This window comes from Agelaius phoeniceus, chromosome 7 (assembly GCF_051311805.1).
Source record: "Agelaius phoeniceus isolate bAgePho1 chromosome 7, bAgePho1.hap1, whole genome shotgun sequence".
NCBI lineage: Eukaryota > Metazoa > Chordata > Aves > Passeriformes > Icteridae > Agelaius > Agelaius phoeniceus.
The window spans coordinates 26,514,126-26,534,728 of NC_135271.1; the positions used below are offsets into that span (position 1 = coordinate 26,514,126).

General features: G+C 42.5%; 2 protein-coding genes across 9 annotated transcripts in view; one reads left to right on the top strand and one right to left on the bottom strand.

The window, feature by feature from the left end:
• NBEAL1 (neurobeachin like 1) overlaps positions 1-1,818 on the bottom strand; it is an 80,145-nt gene extending 78,327 nt beyond the window's left edge. For 6 of the 8 annotated variants that reach the window (XR_013183022.1, XM_077181335.1, XM_077181332.1 and 3 more), the window contains exons 1-2: positions 1,607-1,746; positions 890-1,182 (exon numbers count right to left, since the gene is read on the bottom strand). Coding sequence is in view for 7 of the 8 variants with exons in the window: in XM_077181335.1 (XP_077037450.1) it covers positions 890-940 (51 nt within the window). In the remaining variant the exon portion in view is untranslated. Of the gene's footprint in view, positions 1-889; positions 1,183-1,287; positions 1,562-1,606 lie in introns of those variants that run through there. The other 2 variants (XM_077181330.1, XM_077181331.1) reach the window with 2 other exon arrangements.
• Positions 1,819-6,228: 4,410 nt separating this feature from the next.
• LOC129122801 (uncharacterized) overlaps positions 6,229-20,603 on the top strand; it is a 74,567-nt gene continuing 60,192 nt past the window's right edge. The window contains exon 1 of the mRNA XM_054636793.2: positions 6,229-6,310. The gene's annotated coding sequence lies outside the window, so the exon portion shown is untranslated. The remainder of the gene's footprint in view (positions 6,311-20,603) is intronic.

Below are 20,603 nucleotides of genomic sequence, written 5' to 3' on the forward strand. Positions count from 1 at the left end.
TACTTAACATCTCACATTCTCTAGAAATGAGGTGGGAAGAACAAGCGAAGGACTGTTCTACCCTTAATGTCCTACTGGATTGGAGACTTAAAGAAACCGAAATACAAACGAAGCATGAGACTGCAAAAACGCAAAACAAACCCAGAGAATAAGGCCATCAAAAGCTACCCTTGCCACTAAGCTCCTGTATGACAGTAGCTCAGTCCTTTCCTCCACCTTTACAGCTGCTTTCTGTATGCTACTTATTTTACAGCCACCTATTCCGATAATCTGCAATCCAATTTCTCTACATACTCGGCACACCCGGCAGCAATTAGGATATGGGCTTTAAACACATTAATTGCTTTACACTATAAAACGCAAATGGAGGCAGGACAGCATTTTTGCATTATTTCTGCCAGGTGAAGGAAATTCATTACTAATGGAGTATGTAGATATTATGGCAATAGCCAGCAAAGGCAGACTCTGGAGCAACTTAACAAATCTGCTCTTTGGGAAGGATTTTGCTAAAAAAGTTTAAATAAAATTGAAGCTGTTCAGAAATCAGTAAGTAAAAAGCTAAATACTAGGCAGTACTTAATTAAATTAATACAGTACAGCTTAATTGCTACAAAACGAAGAATTATGTAAACGTGTGCATTTACATAGTTAAAATACATAGCTACAATAACTGCTTAAACTGACCCACGAACACTGCAATTCTCAAACATAAAAAAGACCAACTTGAACAGCAAACCATGGGATGAGGCTGTAAACAGTCTAAGGAGTGCAATTACATCCCTTCAGAGGCTAATCATGTCTATGCAATTTCCAAGAAAAAAGATGTTACAGTTTAAATAACTGACTACCAAACAAGAGAGGATAAAAGCAAACAAACACAAATATTTACCTTATTGCAGTAAAGCATCCAAAGCTCATACAGTCTCTCTCGGGATGCCATTCCTCCCCTTCCTCTTCCCGTCGATCCCAGCTACTTTTACCTTCAAGATCCTACCATGCTCAGTTCCCAGGTGCTTCTTCCACAGTTTTGCTTTATTGTTATTTATATCATAACCCGAGAAGAAGCCAAGTAACAGAATCTCAGTCTCTCCTTTTCGAGTAAACAACGAGGTGCAACACAAGCAACTGCAGACAAGTGTCAAGCATGTCCGCTCTTCGCCAGCGCCGCTTCGGTTTTAATCTCTGAAAGTGAAAACATACCCTTCAGGCCTTTGGTGGAGGGAGGAAAGCTAATCCGCACTTAAAGCCCACAGACAACCTGGGGATTGGGGCGGCGGCAGGTCGCACCGCTTTGCTCCCTGTCACTATTGCCGCTGACGGAGAGCTCTGCCGTTCAGTGTTCGCGGCGCTTGCTCGCTTTGGCGGGGGGGGGGGAAGCCGCAGGGCTGCCGAGCGGCGGCGCCGGAGCCCCGGGTACGGCCGCTCCCGGCCCGGCAGTGACAGCCACCGCCACCGCCCTTCTGTCCCGGGCTCCTCGGCCGCTCCGGACCCCGGCGGGCCCCACAGGCCAGCGGCTGCCGGGCAGAGCCGCGGGGCGCGGGAGGAGCCCCGCGCTGAGCCGCCGCCCGCTCCCGGCCGGGACCGGCCGCCCCGCGCCGCCACCTACCGCGCCCCGGCCTCCCCCAGCTCCCGCCGCGCTGCCGCGGCCTCTCCCGCAGCCTACCCGGGCCGCGGCGAGTGGCGGCCGGGCAGGAGGGGCCGAGCCTCGCCACATCGCCCGCCCCGCCCGCGCTCCCGCACACGCCCCGGGCCGCCGCCGAGGGGCGGGGAAGCCGCGGGCGCCATCTTGGCAGCGGGCAGGGGCAGTGCCCGCCCGGGGCAGCGGGCGCAGGGGCAGAGCCCCGGCGGAGAAGGCGATCCGCAGCCTGCGGCGCCTCGCCCACAGAGCCGGCGGTTCGTGCCCGGCCTGCGCCCCTCGGCCGCACCAGGAGCGTGCCCGTTAAGAATCAGCATCCCCATCCTGAGCACCTCAGGAAACCTCTGCACTGCTTTTCTTCATAAGTTAATAAAGGATACCAAGCACATACGCGCGTTTTACATACGCTCCGGAGAGGCCTACCAGCATAGCCTGCGGAGCATGGATATATCAATACATCCAACCTGCTGCCCCTGTATGCAGCCCCCTACCTTGTATGCAGAGTTTGCGTAGGACTAAGGAACCAAAGTTAGATTTCCAAAGGAGAAATGCAAAGACATCCCTCAGCTTGCGAGTGGTGCTGCCCAAGCACACCGGCTGTGCTGACACACAGCCGAGGCACCACACTCCAGTGAAGGACCTTCCTCCTGCTCCTTCTATAACAGGATCTGCTTGGCATGACTCCCCAGGGAATGGGCTTCTCTCCGTGTCCTCCTGCTCCCTTGGACAGTGAGGCTGGAAGTTAATATTGTATCAGACTCCAAAGCAGGGAGGAGGCAGTTTTAAGGAGACATGGGGCATCTCTCTAGCTTGCTGGGAGAATCACAGACCTGCAAGCTTTTGGCCACAGCCCTGGTCCTTCTGCCACTGGATCATCTCTTCACTTGGGTTCCTAGAGCTTCATGCAATAAAGCATTGTCATTCATTACACAGTTGATTACTTTCAGGGTATTTTCACATCTTTGCAATAATTTAATACAAGGTTTGGAAATCCTTTGCAAAGGAATTCACTCTGCAACATCATTGTAGCATCTGCTACATTAATTTTTTCTAGGGATGGATAAGTATCACCAAGAGCCCAAAGACAGATTAAGATACATTCCTGCAACAAGCCTTTGCATATTTGTCTTGTTTTTAGAATATCAGTGAAGTTTCCCTGGAGAAATTCAAGAGCTAATCTGTGCTCAATGTTGTTTCATGTGGATCACCACTGTGGGAGTGGTAGAAGTATCTTTTACTGCAATATCTAAACATAGTATCTAGCACGGATGGAGGGACACTGACAAAAATGAGCCTGTAAAATTATTTTTAGTTGTGTGATACATGTGCTCTGATACTTGATGCTAACCACAATATTCTGCTGCCTTTAGGATGTAAGATCATTTTTTCCATCAAGAAAAAAATAGGAGCTTAGAGTCTAACTGTCCCCAGAGCAGGATCTGCTGAGTTTAAACCACCCTGGACCCCCTTTGGTGAAATGTGTCTAGGAAAAAAGAGAGCCTGCCTCCTCCCTGAGAGATTTACCTCAGGGCTTGAGTTACTGCTGGGAGCTCCTCCCTAACAGCCAACCTGCATCACCTTTCTAGCAATGCAAACCACTGTTATTAGACCCTTCTGAAGTAATTTGATAAAAGGAAGCTCTTTCTTAGCAGGTCTTTTGAGTTACAAACTCTTATCACATTTTTTGCAGCCTTTTCTAGACTAAACAACAGCTTATTTCAAATTTCTCTTACAATTTGCTCCCTTTGAAGAAGTCAGGCCCTAGCAAAGCCATGCAAAAATCCCAATCCTCCCTTCAGATATTGCTCTGATTTTTTGCATTACTGACTCCTGTAAGAGCAGCTGCTCCTACACACCAGTCCTGCAAGAGCCTTCAATGAAGCAATAAAAAGCCTTCCTCTGACAGAAATGGGAGACTCCTCCCTGGCTAAGTGCGGCCACCCCCGTAATTCGGATGCTCCCAGACTATAAAGCAGCCATTTTCCACTCTGCTGGAGTTGTAGCAATGTAGTTATTTTAGTGGGCCTAGGCAATCAGTGCTGCTTGTGTAGGCAGTTCTTGCCTTATATAGGTGCTCTAGATGGAAACTAAAGCATTTGTGATTTGCAACAGAACAGTCTGTTCCTGTGTCATTCAGGGTGAGTGGTCTCCTGGTCTGACCTTCTAGAGGTTTTCCTAAGCCAGGAAGCTCCCTGTAAAGTTGTTGAGGTGGCTTTGGGGTGTCTGCATCAGTGGGTGTGTGTCAAGTTTAGTCTTTCCCTGTACAGACAGACATTTAGTATTTGCTATGAGTTTTTTCTTATATAGATATATGGGCAATAATGGGAGAGGTCAGTGGAAAAAGGTGGGTTACAGGTTTGTTTCTTCAGGTGGAGTATAATTCTAGGTGAATTTATATTTCAGTGTACTTACTTACACGAATACTCAGCAAATGATATGGAAATCAAAGAATGGAGGAAGGTGTAAAGAGAAGCCTTGCCAGCTATGGATGGGTATAGTAGAGGAAATGTATTTGAATATGTGTATAGAGGCTTTGCCCCAGAGGTCCCAGTTGCCCTCGATGGGCTGCAGCTGTGATGTCCTTAATTGGGCTGCAGCTGTAACTGATGAAGATGACTGGGATAAAAGGGGGCGGGTAAGCCAGTCAGGGAGAGCCTTGGAGGAGCCCTGACCTGAGAGAGAATAGTGTGCAGAAGAAGGAGTCAGTGAAGATCTGCAGCCATGAGAGTACATCAGAGAGGTATGGACTTTGGAAATCTAATAACAACAAGATGGGACTCTCTAGAAATAATAGAATAACAACAGATGGGTACTTTGAAGTGTGAGTGTTTATGGATTGCTTCAGCTGTGAGATAATTGCTAGACTTTTCATTGCCTACTCTTCCATAATGATATTCCAATTGTTTCATGGACCTTGAACTGTCAGGTAGGCAGTGTTCATTAGTATGTCATTGTCCCCTAGCTGCTGTCTTGTGGTAACTGTTTACAACAGTGGTTATTTCTCATACTTTGTTTATTACTTTGGGTTTTAATGTCTCTCATCAGGAGCCATACATTAGTAACTCAGTCATTTTACTGTGGAGTGAACATGTTTGTCAGCAAGTCCAGGTAACAGAATGGTTAGAAAGAAGGGTGTGGATAAGGAGAAGGCATTAATTTTGTGTTGAGGAAAGATTTAACAAAGAAATGGACTACACTGGATTGCAACTTTGAGTCCAGGAGCCTCTAAAGTGGCAGAAAAAGCCACATACCTTATAATACTGCTTCTGCAAGATTATGCTTATTTTCTGTGGATGTAAATAAATCAGGCAAAAATCTGTATTTGACTTTTAGATATTCTCAGGCCTATTGTTTAGCCCTAAGGCTTCTACTGAAACCAAGCCCCAGACCAACAGAAATCATGCTGAGATGAATGTATGGCAAAGCTTTTAGCTGAGCTTTTTTTTTGATGTCCTAAAGCTAATGCTTTGTTTACCAACAATAAAGACCTGAAATAGAAATGGATGTGGAAATTAGCTTAGAAAGAACCTGCCCTCAATTATTCTCAATTATTACACTTTTTTTTTTTTTTTTTTTTTTTTTTTTTTTTTTTTTTTTACAAACAGGCTCTTGCACAGAGTAGCAAGGAGTAATCTTTACAGTGTAGGTAAACAAATGGCCTGGTGGTTGCGTGTAAAATTTCCGTTATCAAAATACCTTTTGCTGAATGTAAAGAAATAAGACTTTTTGGAAGCTAGTTTCTGGACATTCAAGCCAAAATAACTTGTGATTGGATTTGGTGTGGCTATTGGAAAGAGGCAAGCTGGTCCTTGTAAGATGGTGTCTGTGATGATGTTTTGCTGAGGGTGATTTGAATTTCTCTGGCTATGATTGCCAGATGAGTTTGCAATTATTCTGTTTGTTAAGTCAGCAAACCTAATGTTTAATTTTCCTTCTGTTACTATATTCACTTTGTACCAGAGGTAATTCAGAGCTTGTTAGTTGTTTGTAAAATTTGAAAAGGGGAAGGAATTTGTTTGCCCCTTGACATATAAACTGGTGTCTAGGGATTTTAGTTACTTTCTTTCAAAGTGTTGGAGACTGGCCACAGCTAAAGCTGGGTGGTGATGGTCTGGCTAATAGCATTAAGTCCGCCTGCCTGCCCTGCTTTCAGATATGTGAGGTTAAGCCATTCGCCAGACTTAAATTCAGAAAGGAATTTACCCCAGGGTAGCCTGGGACCCTGGTGAGTATTTTTGTCCTTGCCTGTCCTTTCTGCTTGTTTCCACAGGGGGCCTTCAGTATAATGACTCCACCGTTGTCAAAGGCTCAGGCAGTGACTTCATCTCTTCTGCTCCCTTTTTTGTAGTATGGGCTCCCTTAAGTTTGCAGCTGTGCTAGGAATGTTCTTGTGGGGGTACCTCCTAAAGACCCTTTCAGACTAGATAGATAGCATGCGTTTATATGCTTTGATCTGCCTAGGTTCTTAAGCAAACAGTGAAAATTCCCGATGAGAGTTGAGTCTCAGGACTGCCCCTCTCCTGTCATTTAGATTAGCTGTGCAAGAGCTAACGTGTAGATTTGTGCTACAGCTGTCTTTCTTTTGCAGATGCTTGAAGGCACCAGTTGTTACTGCACAAGATTGCATCATAAAAATTGTTCTCTGTCCTTCACCAAACTGAGTTCTCACTCAAAGTAAGTCATCCTTTTCTGTACAATCTCAGTGCCAGGAATCAGTGAAGTTACCATACTTGCACTTCAAATCATTCTGCTTTAGATAAGAGGGTATTTAATGAATTATTTCACTATGTTGCAGTGCTCAGTAGTATGGATCTGCAGTATGATTCCTGAAAGCAATCAGTGTGTCAGGAAAAAACCAACATAGCAGCAACCAAGACTGTAGGATGTGTAGGGGTTAGTAGTCTCTCTTGATCTGTTTGAAATTAATTCCCTCTTAGCTGAGCAGGGTAAGGTTGTCTCAAGGATGTATGCTATAGCAACCTGGAGCCTAACTTCTCTTGGTTTGGGGAAGAAGGCAAATGAAGGGAAGTAACTAAGGGAAAATGGGCTTAGGAAAACTCTAACTTGGACTAGAGGCAGGGTTATTGCAAAATATAGTACCACAGCCTCCCAAAAGTTAGATGTTGGCTGCAAACACACTGCCTGCTTCTGAGTGGGATGCAAAACCAAAGAGGTTCCCTTGAGAATATCCCAGGGACTTGGCTAGCCTAACTCCTGAGCACAGAAAGGGTATAGAGACCTGAATGACGGCTACTGTTGTAAAACTCGAAATGAAGTTTTAAAGATTCTGCAGTAGAGTGTAAACAGTGTGCTGTTAGAGTATGTGAGAGACTTGTGGGGGCCCACTTGCACACTGAACTGGTTGTAGAAGCCTTAATATAACAGGTCTCTCTTTTGGTTCCTAAGCCCAGGCCCTGGGGAAAGCAGCTACTTCTGTGCTGTGGAGGGTCAACATGAGTTCATGCCTCCAAATGGTGTGAGGTCCTTGCTAAACAAAAGAGGACAGTGTAGGCCTTGAGCTGGAAGTAGGAGCAATTCAATCCCACGCAGAAATCTGGATTTAATGCCAAATGGTAGCAGGAACTGTTGGGCACCAGGACTGTTTGTTTGTTGGGTGTTTCTTGATCATGAAGTGAATAAGCAACTGAAAGATTTATTTTGTTACCTGTAGCATTTTAAATAGTCATTGCTAGAAATAATTTTTATTAATAAACTTGGTAAATACTGTAAATGCTTTGCTCTGTCTTAAGCCATCCATGTCACACGTGGAGGCTTGGTATGCAGTATTTCCATGATGACACTGCTGTCAGCTTGCCAGTGTACTCACAGAAGAAATATTTCTGTAAAGGCCATTGCTTTTATGGGGCAACTCAAGATGAAAGGTACATCCTTTCATCAATTCAAGCATGCAGTTAGCCCATGGGTTTGATTACAGGTGAAGTTTGGGACTTTCATAATCATAAATTATTCATTTTTCATAAATCAAAAATTTTTTTCTCTAAGGTCTGAAAGTTTTTGGGTTTGTTATTGTTGGTTTTAGTTTTGTTTGGTTGGTTTGGTTTTTTTTTTTTTTACATTGAAGCCCACTCAGCGCTGGCAGTCAGGAGAGGTTTCACCTTCAGGAAGTATTGATGGCCTATGTAGTTGGGACATTGATAGATATGCAGCAGCTGGTTTCCACTTCATCAGGAGTTGAGGAAAGCATGGAGGTCTGATGGATCTGTGGTGATGTAACAGGAGCAGCCCTCAAAGAAAGACATCTGCAATAAAAAAAAAGTACTCCCAATCACACTGCAAAGTATTTGAAAGCTGACGGGTTTTGCCTAGGTTGTACAAAGCAATCCAAAGACTGCAAGGGTCCATAGGGACCCTTCTGCTGAGCCCCAGGACAAGCAAAGCCCTTATATCCATTTTCTATAGGATGTGCAGATCATTACTGCTGCCTTCCTTTCTCTAGTACTAGAGAATGGTGGATTTCCCTTTGGGACTCTGAAAGTGGGGAGCAACTGTTATCATTCTTTCATGCTGAAAGTATCCTGTTGACAAGATTTTGGGAGCATTTAGAGAAAGTGAAATCCTATTTGCTCTTTGATAGCTCTGTGAATGACTTCTGTTTATCACAAATTCATTCAACTTGGTGCCCATCTCATGCTCCCAGTCCGTCCTGGGTTCCTAGAAATCTTCTGTAATGTAGAAGACAGACAAAGAAGGAATAATTCTACTATATCTGAATCGTGCTGAAGCTTTCACATCTCTTAATGATACTGGAAAAAAACAAGACTCTCCTGTCCAACGCAAGTAAGCCCACTGAGCACTTTAGGTCTGCTGGACTGCCAATCTTAGGAGCAGTAAAATCAAGTTAGAAATATTAAATTAAGTGGTATTGTTTGGTGATATTCCTTACATTTGTTTGATGTAGGTTATTTCAAACTTATTTGCCTGACATCTTAAAAACCTAAGATGATATAAACTGCTACCAACCTTAAAGCAAGCTGCAGGAGCCTAGACGACTTGCCAGTGAAAACTTGTTATTAACTTGTTCTCAACTTGTTCTCAATGTCTCCTTGAGAGTCTCTGAACATTTGCAAACAAAAGCAAGTGCAGCCCCTCAGTGGTCCTTAAAAACAGGAATTGTCACCATCTCTGTCTCAGGTGGAAAACTTTGGAGAAGTTTAGCTACCCCTAAGCTCTAGACTGTGGCAGAATCTAGAATCTAGACACCCTACCTATCACTCTGATCTCTGAATAGTTATTTCTGTTGGTTCTTGCCTTTTGCCAGAGGAATGCCAGCACATAATCTACACATGACTATGGAGCCCAGGTTCTCAATTGCACTTACTGAACCAGATACTTTGTTGCAGTAAGTAGGCATATGCTAATTGCTGTCTGGGGAACTGGTCTCTTCTTTCTTTATTTATTCCTGCTGAAGACAAATGAAATATTTTGATTTCCTGTTCTAAGCAGACAAGCAGATACTGTACCTCAACTGCTGTGTTATTTTGCAAATCTGAGTTAGCTAAGCATGCTAACACACATATTCCTTACACTGTGCAGTTCCCATAAATGCACAATATTAGGTGTTTGTGAGCAAGAGGAAACATGCTTTTTCACACCTCTGCCCTGAGAGCCAAGTTGCTCATGCTCCATTTCCCTCTGGCTGAAGCATGGTGTTTTTATGTACACCAAATATTTGCAGTAGCTGAACAGCCTACTTCATGCAGTGAAGGACAGGCAGGAGGGCAGAGGTAGTGTCCCATGTACAAAAGAAAGGACAAGAAGGGCAAAGAATCGTTCTATTCTCCTCTCCAGTGCTGTCAGGGAAGGGCTGGTGAGGATCACGAACAGGCTGTTACTGGTGGGTCATGTGAGAGTGAAATAATGGCTAAATGAGGTCTCTGACATTAGCAAGGGGAGATGTGAGTTTTAAGCAGTCTCCCCAGCTGCTGTAAAAGTTGCTTGGTTTTATTCAAGGACTCCATTATCAGAATGTGTTCTCGGCAAAACAAAATCAAAGCCTACCATTTCAAGCCAAGATGAAGTGATTTAAAATTAAACACATACTAGATAAGGTTGCAGCGTCCTAATTGTTCTGTGCTCTCTGTACTGTGTTCTCTTTCCAAAAGTCTCCAGAACTTTGCTGAAGAACAGTAGTATCCCTGATAAGTATAGAGCTGGGATCTATTCCTAGATTGAAAACTTGTGAAAATAGAGAACTTAGATGAAAGAATCAGATTTTCCCTTCACTTACCAGGGTATGGTAAGTGTACACTTACCAGCAATGTGCACTTGGATCTTTAAAATTTATGTAACTTATCATGCCTTAACTTATCATGAACCACTGGCTGATTGTGAATATATCTTAAACCTATTCCTCCTCTTCCCTGAAAATGTGAAAGAAATCAGATTTCCCTCTGAACTGCACAACTTTAATCTGTTTGAAGAAAGAGTTGTTTGAACCAAGGTTTTGGAATGCATTCACTGTTTATTTAGTATGAGAGCAGTAACTTAGTGTGTGTCAGCCAGCCTCTGTAAAGAGACAATTTTTGGCATTTACTGCACCACAGTCAAGAATGCTTCTCTATTCCCTAGGTTTCAATAAATACAGTCTGCCCTGAATTTTGGCATTTCATACAAGATCCAAGAGCTATGTCAGACATTGAGGGAGCAGATCTCAGGGAGATGGACATAGGCTGGGACAAATATCAGTAAGATCCAACATTTGACCTTGGGGCATTCCTTTTTTATAGAGCTGAATATTGTGGGAAATAGAATTCTGTAGTGGCAAATAGCAAAAATACAGAAAAGACAGAAGTTTAACTGATTTTGACATTACTAAACAAGACAGACATACAGGAAAGGGAGTGTTGCCTGCTTCCATGTGTATTTCTGAGAAATCGTGTTCTGTTCTGGAGTTGGGATTGCAAAAAGATTCACTCTTTTGAAATGAATGGAAAAGGTTTAATTCTTACCCATGGGGAAGAGCTCAGGTATGCCAACAAATGGGTATGATCACACATGTGATAGCAAGTAAATGGAAGATGCTTTATGATTTCAAGAAATGTGATTTATAAGGACGCCGTATCAAGACAATAGGAGCAAATGTATTCATGCAATTTGTGGATGATGTGTGGCACTTACTCATGACCAGGCCTGAAAAATGTGGCCTTTTCAGAATTATGCTACTAAAAGACATTCCTGCTGCTATGGCTCACACTGAAAGGATATCAAAATAATGAGAGAAGTACCTTGGCAAGTATTAATCCTTTGCCTCACTTTAACAGACACAGCTTTTTTGTTAGGAAAACTGTACCCGTTGCAAATCTGATTTAACATGTTCAAGTATCATTGTACAATAACACAGTATGGTCATAAGCAAGTTGCATACATCAGCCCACAACAGAAGTTTTTATCAGCTAGCCCTGCCAGCCTTTCCCTGGGTGCTGTAAAGATATTCTTTACCTAGGAACAGTCACTCCATTTTGTTTTAGTATCTTCAAGTTATGAAAAGGCCCTGGAAATAGCTTTGATATTAAACAGATTATTTCCTTCATCTTTAGTGAAACTTTGCATCCCCTTACTGAACTTTGCCTGTCTCTAAAGTTGCTTGGAGAGACTGTGTAACTATAATCTTAAGGGATAAAGTATACCCACTTTCTTAAACTGTGATGTGCTGCTAAGCAGAACTCACTTTTAGTATTACATGGCAAGACCTGATGGAATTGCAGAGACTGAACCACTTCTGGAAGTCAGGATCATTCTTCCTTTTTAAAAGGTAATGGTGTTCTGAGTAACTGGGCACTCATAAGTACTCTAGCAGCCTTTTTTTGCCTTAAAGGAATTGCATTGTTTCACAGAGGCTGCAGGTCAAGGTGGTCACTGCAAGATTCACAGCAGTGACCCAGAAGCTCTTATTGTCATAAAAAAATGATCTGCAATATAAACATTTAGAAAGACTCATAGTCCACCCTGGTGTCTGTGTCAGAGCAGGGCATGGGTATACTGAGGTTTCCACTTCTCTTTCCCACTTGTGAAAATTTGCTGAGATGAAAGTTGAGAGCTGTGAGCAGACATTGTGCTTGCTTTTATATACCACAGTCCTAATGCCCCATCTGCAAAAAGTAACACAAAAGAGACCATTTTAAGCTGTAACTGTGGGGTAGACTACACTTCGAGCTGCTGTTAAATGTTTCGTGTGGTCCATCTGACCCAATGTGAGATAGGTACAAGCACATGTATGAGTATATAAAAATTGTTCTTTATAGAACCTCTTTTGCCTGAAAGCTCTCGAACTCAGCAGACCTGAGCAGCTTCTGGTGTAGGTCTGTTCCTCTCCTTCCCCACCCTGTGCTGAGTGCCACTTGCCCAAGCTTATCCCATGGCGAACTTTCCTTTTGTGACAGCAGATAAACTTTGCTTCAATTTCAGTACTTTGGCACACACTTGATCCTGGAGACAGGAAAAGTCTCCATCTCACATGGTGTTGTTAGCCTTTGCCTACTAATCCTTTCTATTGTGTACAGATTTTAACACAGGCGTGGGAGGAGGAAGTAGTGATTAAAAGTCTCAGTCTCTTCCTGGTGTGTGATTAATTGCAATATCCCAGAAGACTATAAAGATTGAAATCAAGTGATTCTTATTAGATGTTTATCAGTGTATCTGAATTACTAACTAACATTGTAAATCAGTTTGGGTCACTTGGCTCAGTGTTTTCCCTTTGAAAGTTTGTTTTAAAAATTCAGAGGGAGAAAACAGCATTAAACTCCAGTTGCTGTCTATCTGGAACTCAGAAGGATTGTTGTTTAATCCTAAAGCAGAGTGCTATAATACTAAAGCATAGATACTAGGCTAGAGAAAACTGTATTCCTCCATTTTGAAACTTTTTCTCTGTTTTTTTTTTTTTCCCTGTTTGGTGAAGGTTTGTAATAAACCTTGACTTGTTCTGTTCCAATTATCATTTTCTTGCACCTAAATCTTAGACTCTGAAAAACAAACTGCTTCATGGAATATGCAAAGCTGGTTATAAAAGTGACCTATATCACCAGTAGATGAGGCATCAGATCAAAACAAACTACTGCACTCCAAAACTAGATTTTTAATCCTATGTATTTGGGGACCTCATTCAAGCATGTGGAGACCTTGTTAACATGATCCATTAGTAACTTGGCACACAGATGTACACCTTCGTAGATCTAATTTATTTTAAAGAGCTCTATTTTCAACTACATAGCCTCCACCTCCAATGGAACAAAGGAGTGTTTGTGGCTGTAAGGAGGGAGGGCAGGGCACAGTTTGGGAGACTTAGTGGAGCTCAGCTTTGCTTAGGTTTCAGGCCAAAGAAAAGTGCTTTCAGTGCTGTAGTAAGAAAGAAAAGAGAATGACAAGTGTATTCTGGGGAAATATGAAACCTCCACCTTCACAGCCTTCCATCACAAACCACTTCACTGATGTTTTTTTTTAACTATATCCACATTAAATGACAGTGGTTAATGTGCATTCACCATTTCCAAAAAGGTTAGATACCCTTCTGTCCTGTTTAGTATATTCAGCCCTTTTGTCCCAGACTATGTTACCTCAGACCACCTTCCTTCATCCTGTTGGATTTCCTTGTTATGATGTTTGCTTACCTGTTGTATTTGACTTGCTGTATTGCTGCTGTTACTGTAAGTACACTGTTCAGGACTTGATACTTGTCTGCTGGCAAGTCCCCATGAAAGGCCATGAAATCTAGCCCTGGATGCCTTTGGCAACCACACCACACACTTGCTTCTCTTAAATAGATGATGGGTTTAGCACTGCCAGTGGAAATACCTGTGTGGAAGTACCTGGCAGATCACCTCCATAACAGCCTGTCTGGGCTAGTTTCTGTTTTGAGGACCTCTAAGCACCCTTTCAACCATGACTCCCTTTGTGAAGCCAGCATCTTTAACAGTGTTTTAGAGAGTTGCAGTAAAACTGATTTTCTCATGGCTTTGGTAATTGCTGTTGCTGCCAGCTGCCTCTTGAAGATACATAGTCCTGTGGACTTATATTACTTTCCAACCTGACAAAATTGATGCTTTTCAGAACAGATTGGTTATATTTTTGTCCAACAGATAAACCAGTTTGGGGGAGAAAAGATATTTTGCTTTTCCATGATGAATGCTAGATAGATGTTTCTACATGACATTTGGCTAGGAAAAAGCTCTTCACATAATAAGTGAGAATTTTCAGACTAGCTAGAGAATCAGTAGTGACTTGTCTTAAGATTACTATAGCAGCAATGAGGGAGAAATTTGTGCTTGCTTGCATGGGCAGTGCTCTAGTAACTCTGGCTGTGGTACGAAGACTCTGACTCACAAACTGGAGTGGAGCAATTTAAGAAGCTAGAATCTCTGGTCCAGCAGACAATACATTTGTGCCTCAGCTGCTGTGTTGTCCAGTCAGGCGTGTTAGCTGAAACCATCTGATTTCAGTGTCATAAACTGGGCTCTGAATTGGGACAGAAAGTTGCCACCATGAGTTCTACTGATGGAGCCAGCCTCTCGGGTACAATTTTCCTCTTAAATTAGCCAAAGGAAAAGTGGACAATGCCCCGTTCAATTCCCCATTTGCCCCTTTTCCATGATTTCAGGTGCTTAGGAAGAACAGAGCCAGAATAGCCTCTTACCTTTCCCACTGTGGGTAGTTTTGCCATGCAATGGTAGGCACTAAATGTATGCATAGGGTGCACTATGATCAGAGATCTCTTCTGGGTCCTGTAGAAAAATTTCATGACTCTGCATTGCATTTGATCTCTGTCCATGGCTTTCTGCATAGCTGAAGAAAGACTTTGAAGTTGTTCTGACTAATTGATTTGGTCACTGAAAGACCTTTCTTTTTTCATTCTGGAGACAATATAGCTCAGAAAAGGAGGAGTTTCCTGTCAAGGTAGCAGAAGGCTATGATTCACCAATCCTGTGGTGCACACACAGGCACCTTTCAGGTCTCTAGTTCTGGCTGTCTGAACATGTGAGCAGCAAACCATATGATGTGCTGGGCTTGGTTTTTGTGTGCAGACAATCAGATGCCAACCAGCCAACAGGGGAGGGAGTAGCAAAAGGGCAGGTACTTGCATTCTGATAATAAAGCACTGGGTTTATGCTTATTAGCACAAATAAGTAATACTATAGTAAGTATAACATACTATAATAAGATTTCTGTTGCTAATTCCTCTTAATTTCACTAGTCTTATCTATAAAACCACAAAGTATTAGCCAAAGAAAAATGAAGACCATGGCAGTAGTCTAACAGCAAAACCAGCACTGGAAAAACAAGGCTAATCACCTATTTGTTAGTCTTACTGTTTATTTTATTACAGGTCAATGAACAAAAAACAGTCATAAGATGTTAATCTCTCTAGCTGTTTAATCTTAACCACCCCCTCACCATTGCTCTCTCATGGGCTCAGCAGCAATATCCCCTCCTCCCCTCTTGAAATGACCTCATTTCAAAGTATAATTTCTCTCTGTTTTGGCTTTTAAGGGGTGAGACTGATGCTGTTTAAGTTGGGATGAAATTTGCTTAGGTCCTGTCATTGGCTGCTGCCTATGGTTCTCCTAAATTTGTTTCAGAGGAGATTCACCAGTTAATTTGTAATTTGTGAATATATTGAGCTGTGATTAGTGACAGCCCATCTAGGGAATGGGGAGTGTTGTTAGGCAGCACAGCATGGACATACGAGGTTACCATTAGAGATGTAAAAATGGGGATTGGAAGATAGACTTCAGTGCTACTTGGCACTGCAGGGAGATGCTTTTTCTTTAGCTGAGCCCTTCACCAAAATAAGAAAGCAGGATGGTTAAAGGGGAGAGCTGAGAGGCACAGGCCACATCATCCTGCCCAATGCTGGATCCTGTATGGGAGTTGCAAAGCACTGTGGAAAAGGGAAAGTGTGTATTCCCTGCTTCAGAAGTGCTGCATCCCTCATTGTCTCTGGAAAAGTAGCATAGTGCCTTGAGGAGCAGTAGGGATGCACTGGAAGAATGTAAGCTCCCAACATACTGGCAGGAGGAAGCAGGAGAGAAATAGCTAATGGAAGAGGAATGGATGTCTTAGATGCAAGATATGAGGGTGGACAGGAAGGAATGGCTGACAAAACCCCAACTAAAACACAAGTTGCAAATGTATTACCAAAGCTAAGGTAGAAGACATCAGTTAACTCACCTACAACTAAGTGAAGTACCTGAAGTCTAGGTATTTGTTATGTCTTTGCTTCATTTGCTTTCCTCAATTTGAGTTTGTTCCAGGCTTCCTTGGAGAGATTCCTTGTTTTGCTTCTGTAGTTCCCTGCAGGATGCAAATATTAATAAGCACAAGCACAGCAGGCAGGGCTGAATCCATCAGGAGAGAAGGGGACTGCAGGGCAGATCAGCCTCCCTCCTGCTGTGTGACATGTGATGCACGTTGAACTCAGGGCTGTGGGGGAGCCCCCTTACTCTGGTTCAGCAAATTCAGCACTGCTGCTGGAATGTTTTCTTAGCTCTGTTGCTTAGTGGAGCAGTGGTAAACAAAAGGCTTTAGCAAATCACGGACAAATAGGAAGGCAGAACCTATTTCATGAACGTGCTAGGCTAATCTGACATTACTGGGTTCCTTATGGGGTCAGGGGTTTTGTTAATTTCTTTTGAAATAGGCTTTCTTTTCTTTTAACCTAAGAGTGATGGTAGTAAATGTTTTGGGTTTTTTTCAGGGATATTAGGCAGAAGAATACTTTCCATGTGTATATTACTGGGTATAAGAATACTTTGCATGTGTATATTACTGGAGTTGACTTTCCAGCTCATGAGTGACACCTCCTGCCAATGTCATGCAATCCAATTTAGAATTTACACTCTTTAGTGTTGAAACATCTCATGCTAAAGAGAGCTGAGAAGGGCAGACAAGACTGGGACATTCAGTGTTGCATTGCAAAAACTGTTTTACTGGCTCATGTGAATTCTCCAGACCTACTTTGTCATTCTGTTGCTTTCTTCTGGTCAGTGTGTCCAGATGCTTGCAGTCCTTCTTAACTCTCCTTGCTGAGTGAGGGCCTTGCTTCTCATGTGCTGTTGGTGTCTGGTACTTGATGCCTTGGGGGAGAGAGAGCCTTGTATCATCCTGAGCTTAGAGTGCCACCAGGCTGGTTTCCAGACCTACTGCACAGGCCCACTTGCAATACAGGTAAGAGGTTCTGGCTTCAAATTCTTTAATGCTCCTGAAGTTACTCTCATTTTTGCTGCAATTGGAAAAGAAACAGGCAAGCTGTAGCTGGCTCTCAGTGGACAGTAGCATGACGGACCTTTGCAAAACTTCTAGTATTAGTCTAAGTTTACAAGCAAGAAATAATTGATCAACATAAAGGCTGTCAAAGGCTACTGCAAACATGTAATCTTGTTTACCTCCACTTGAGGAAAATGCACCTATTGCAGTTCTCAAGAATTTCAGGAGCCTGAGCTAGATGCCATTTTTAGGCTACAATGACAAAACTCCTCAACATTCCCAAAAGGGAATGAAATTTTGGAAACGGAATCTTGCGATTTCAATGGGCACGAAGAGAGGAATCTTTGGTGCATGTCCCTGCACTTGATGACATGCCATGCCTTTTGATGGCTTGAACTTTGGGAAAAATTTTTTCCTTTTTTTTTCAGTTTTTTTTCGGTGTCCATCCCATGTCCCTCATATCTTCCCCTCCAGGTTTTGTCTTGCTCCTCTACTTTTTCCCCTGCTTTTGCAATGTCTGGGTGCTACATTTTGGCATGTTTTGGTTTTTTGCATTGCTCTGATAGAATCCCAGTCCATTTTCTCCTAGTCCCTAAATTGCCCAAATTTCCCAATTTTTTTTTTTTTCTCCTCCAATTGCAATTCCTTTGATGCTATCTCCTTTCCAGCGTGTTTCTAAGTCCTTCTTTTCTCTTTTGGCCTTCAGCGGGGATCAATTTTGGCAAGCTCTGCTGCATCTGCCTGCACTTGCTAGCGTATGGAAAAAAATTTTTTTTTTTTTTAATTTTTTTTAAGCAGCCATGCCATGTCCCTCAAATGTTCCCCTCCATGTTTTGTCTTGCTCCTCTACTTTTTCCCCTGCTTTTGCAACGTCTGTGAGCTTAGTTTTGGCATGTTTTTGTCCTTTGCAATGCAGCTTATTTTCTCACAGGCCATTTCTTGAAGACACTGAAACTCCCAATTTTCTGGTTTTTTGGGGTTTTTGTCAATTGCATTTCATTTGATCCTATCTCCTTTCCAGAGTGTTTGTAAGCCTTTCTTTTCAGGGTCGCAAGATTCCGTTTCCCTTCCCGAAAGGAAATTTCATTTCCTTTCGGGAAGGGAAACGGAATCTTGCGATTTCAATGGGCACAAAGAGAGGAATCTTTGGTGCATGTCCCTGCACTTGATGACATGCCATGCCTTTTGATGGCTTGAACTTTGGGAAAAATTTTTTCCTTTTTTTTTCAGTTTTTTTTCGGTGTCCATCCCATGTCCCTCATATCTTCCCCTCCAGGTTTTGTCTTGCTCCTCTACTTTTTCCCCTGCTTTTGCAACGTCTGGGTGCTACATTTTGGCATGTTTTGGTTTTTTGCACTGCTCTGATAGAATCCCAGTCCATTTTCTCCTAGTCCCTAAATTGCCCAAATTTCCCAAATTTTTTTTTTTTCTCCTCCAATTGCAATTCCTTTGATGCTATCTCCTTTCCAGCGTGTTTCTAAGTCCTTCTTTTCTCTTTTGGCCTTCAGCGGGGATCAATTTTGGCAAGCTCTGCTGCATCTGCCTGCACTTGCTAGCGTATGGAAAAAAATTTTTTTTTTTTTTTTTTTTTTTTTTTAAGCAGCCATGCCATGTCCCTCAAATCTTCCCCTCCAAGTTTTGTCTTGCTCCTTGACTTTTTCCCCTGCTTTTGCAACGTCTGTGAGCTTAGTTTTGGCATGTTTTGGTCCTTTGCAATGCAGCTTATTTTCTCACAGGCCATTTCTTGAAGACACTGAAACTCCCAATTTTCTGTTTTTTTTGGGGTTTTTTTCAATTGCATTACATTTGATCCTATCTCCTTTCCAGAGTGTTTGTAAGCCTTTCTTTTCAGGGTCGCAAGATTCCGTTTCCCTTCCCGAAAGGAAATTTCATTTCCTTTCGGGAAGGGAAACGGAATCTTGCGATTTCAATGGGCACGAAGAGAGGAATCTTTGGTGCATGTCCCTGCACTTGATGACATGCCATGCCTTTTGATGGCTTGAACTTTGGGAAAAATTTTTTCCTTTTTTTTTCAGTTTTTTTTCGGTGTCCATCCCATGTCCCTCATATCTTCCCCTCCAGGTTTTGTCTTGCTCCTCTACTTTTTCCCCTGCTTTTGCAACGTCTGGGTGCTACATTTTGGCATGTTTTGGTTTTTTGCATTGCTCTGATAGAATCCCAGTCCATTTTCTCCTAGTCCCTAAATTGCCCAAATTTCCCAAATTTTTTTTTTTTCTCCTCCAATTGCAATTCCTTTGATGCTATCTCCTTTCCAGCGTGTTTCTAAATCCTTCTTTTCTCTTTTGGCCTTCAGCGGGGATCAATTTTGGCAAGCTCTGCTGCATCTGCCTGCACTTGCTAGCATATGGAAAAAAATATTTTTTTTTTTTAATTTTTTTTAAGCAGCCATGCCATGTCCCTCAAATCTTCCCCTCCATGTTTTGTCTTCCTCCTTGACTTTTTCCCCTGCTTTTGCAACGTCTGGGTGCTACATTTTGGCATGTTTTGGTTTTTTGCACTGCTCTGATAGAATCCCAGTCCATTTTCTCCTAGTCCCTAAATTGCCCAAATTTCCCAATTTTTTTTTTTTTCTCCTCCAATTGCAATTCCTTTGATGCTATCTCCTTTCCAGTGTGTTTCTAAGTCCTTCTTTTCTCTTTTGGCCTTCAGCGGGGATCAATTTTGGCAAGCTCTGCTGCATCTGCCTGCACTTGCTAGCGTATGGAAAAAATTTTTTTTTTTAATTTTTTTTAAGTGTCCATCCCATGTCCCTCATATCTTCCCCTCCAGGTTTTGTCTTGCTCCTCTACTTTTTCCCCTGCTTTTGCAACGTCTGGGTGCTACATTTTGGCATGTTTTGGTTTTTTGTACTGCTCTGATAGAATCCCAGTCCATTTTCTCCTAGTCCCTATATTGCCCAAATTTCCCAATTTTTTTTTTTTTTCTCCTCCAATTGCAATTCCTTTGATGCTATCTCCTTTCCAGCGTGTTTCTAAGTCCTTCTTTTCTGTTTTGGCCTTCAGCGGGTACCAATTTTGGCAAGCTCTGCTGCATCTGCCTGCACTTGCTAGCCTATGGAAAAAAATTTTTTTTTTTTTAAATTTTTTTTAAGTGTCCATCCCATGTCCCTCATATCTTCCCCTCCAGGTTTTGTCTTGCTCCTCTACTTTTTCCCCTGCTTTTGCAACGTCTGGGTGCTACATTTTGGCATGTTTTGGTTTTTTGCACTGCTCTGATAGAATCCCAGTCCATTTTCTCCTAGTCCCTAAATTGCCCAAATTTCCCAATTTTTTTTTTTTTCTCCTCCAATTGCAATTCCTTTGATGCTATCTCCTTTCCAGCGTGTTTCTAAGTCCTTCTTTTCTCTTTTGGCCTTCAGCGGGGATCAATTTTGGCATGCTCTGCTGCATCTGCCTGCACTTGCTAGCGTATGGAAATTTTTTTTTTTTTTTTTTTTTTTTTTTTTAAGCAGCCATGCCATGTCCCTCAAATCTTCCCCTCCATGTTTTGTCTTCCTCCTTGACTTTTTCCCCTGCTTTTGCAACGTCTGTGAGCTTAGTTTTGGCATGGTTTGGTCCTTTGCAATGCAGCTTATTTTCTCACAGGCCATTTCTTGAAGACACTGAAACTCCCAATTTTGTGGTTTTTTGGGGTTTTTTTCAATTGCATTTCATTTGATCCTATCTCCTTTCCAGAGTGTTTGTAAGCCTTTCTTTTCAGGGTCGCAAGATTCCGTTTCCCTTCCCGAAAG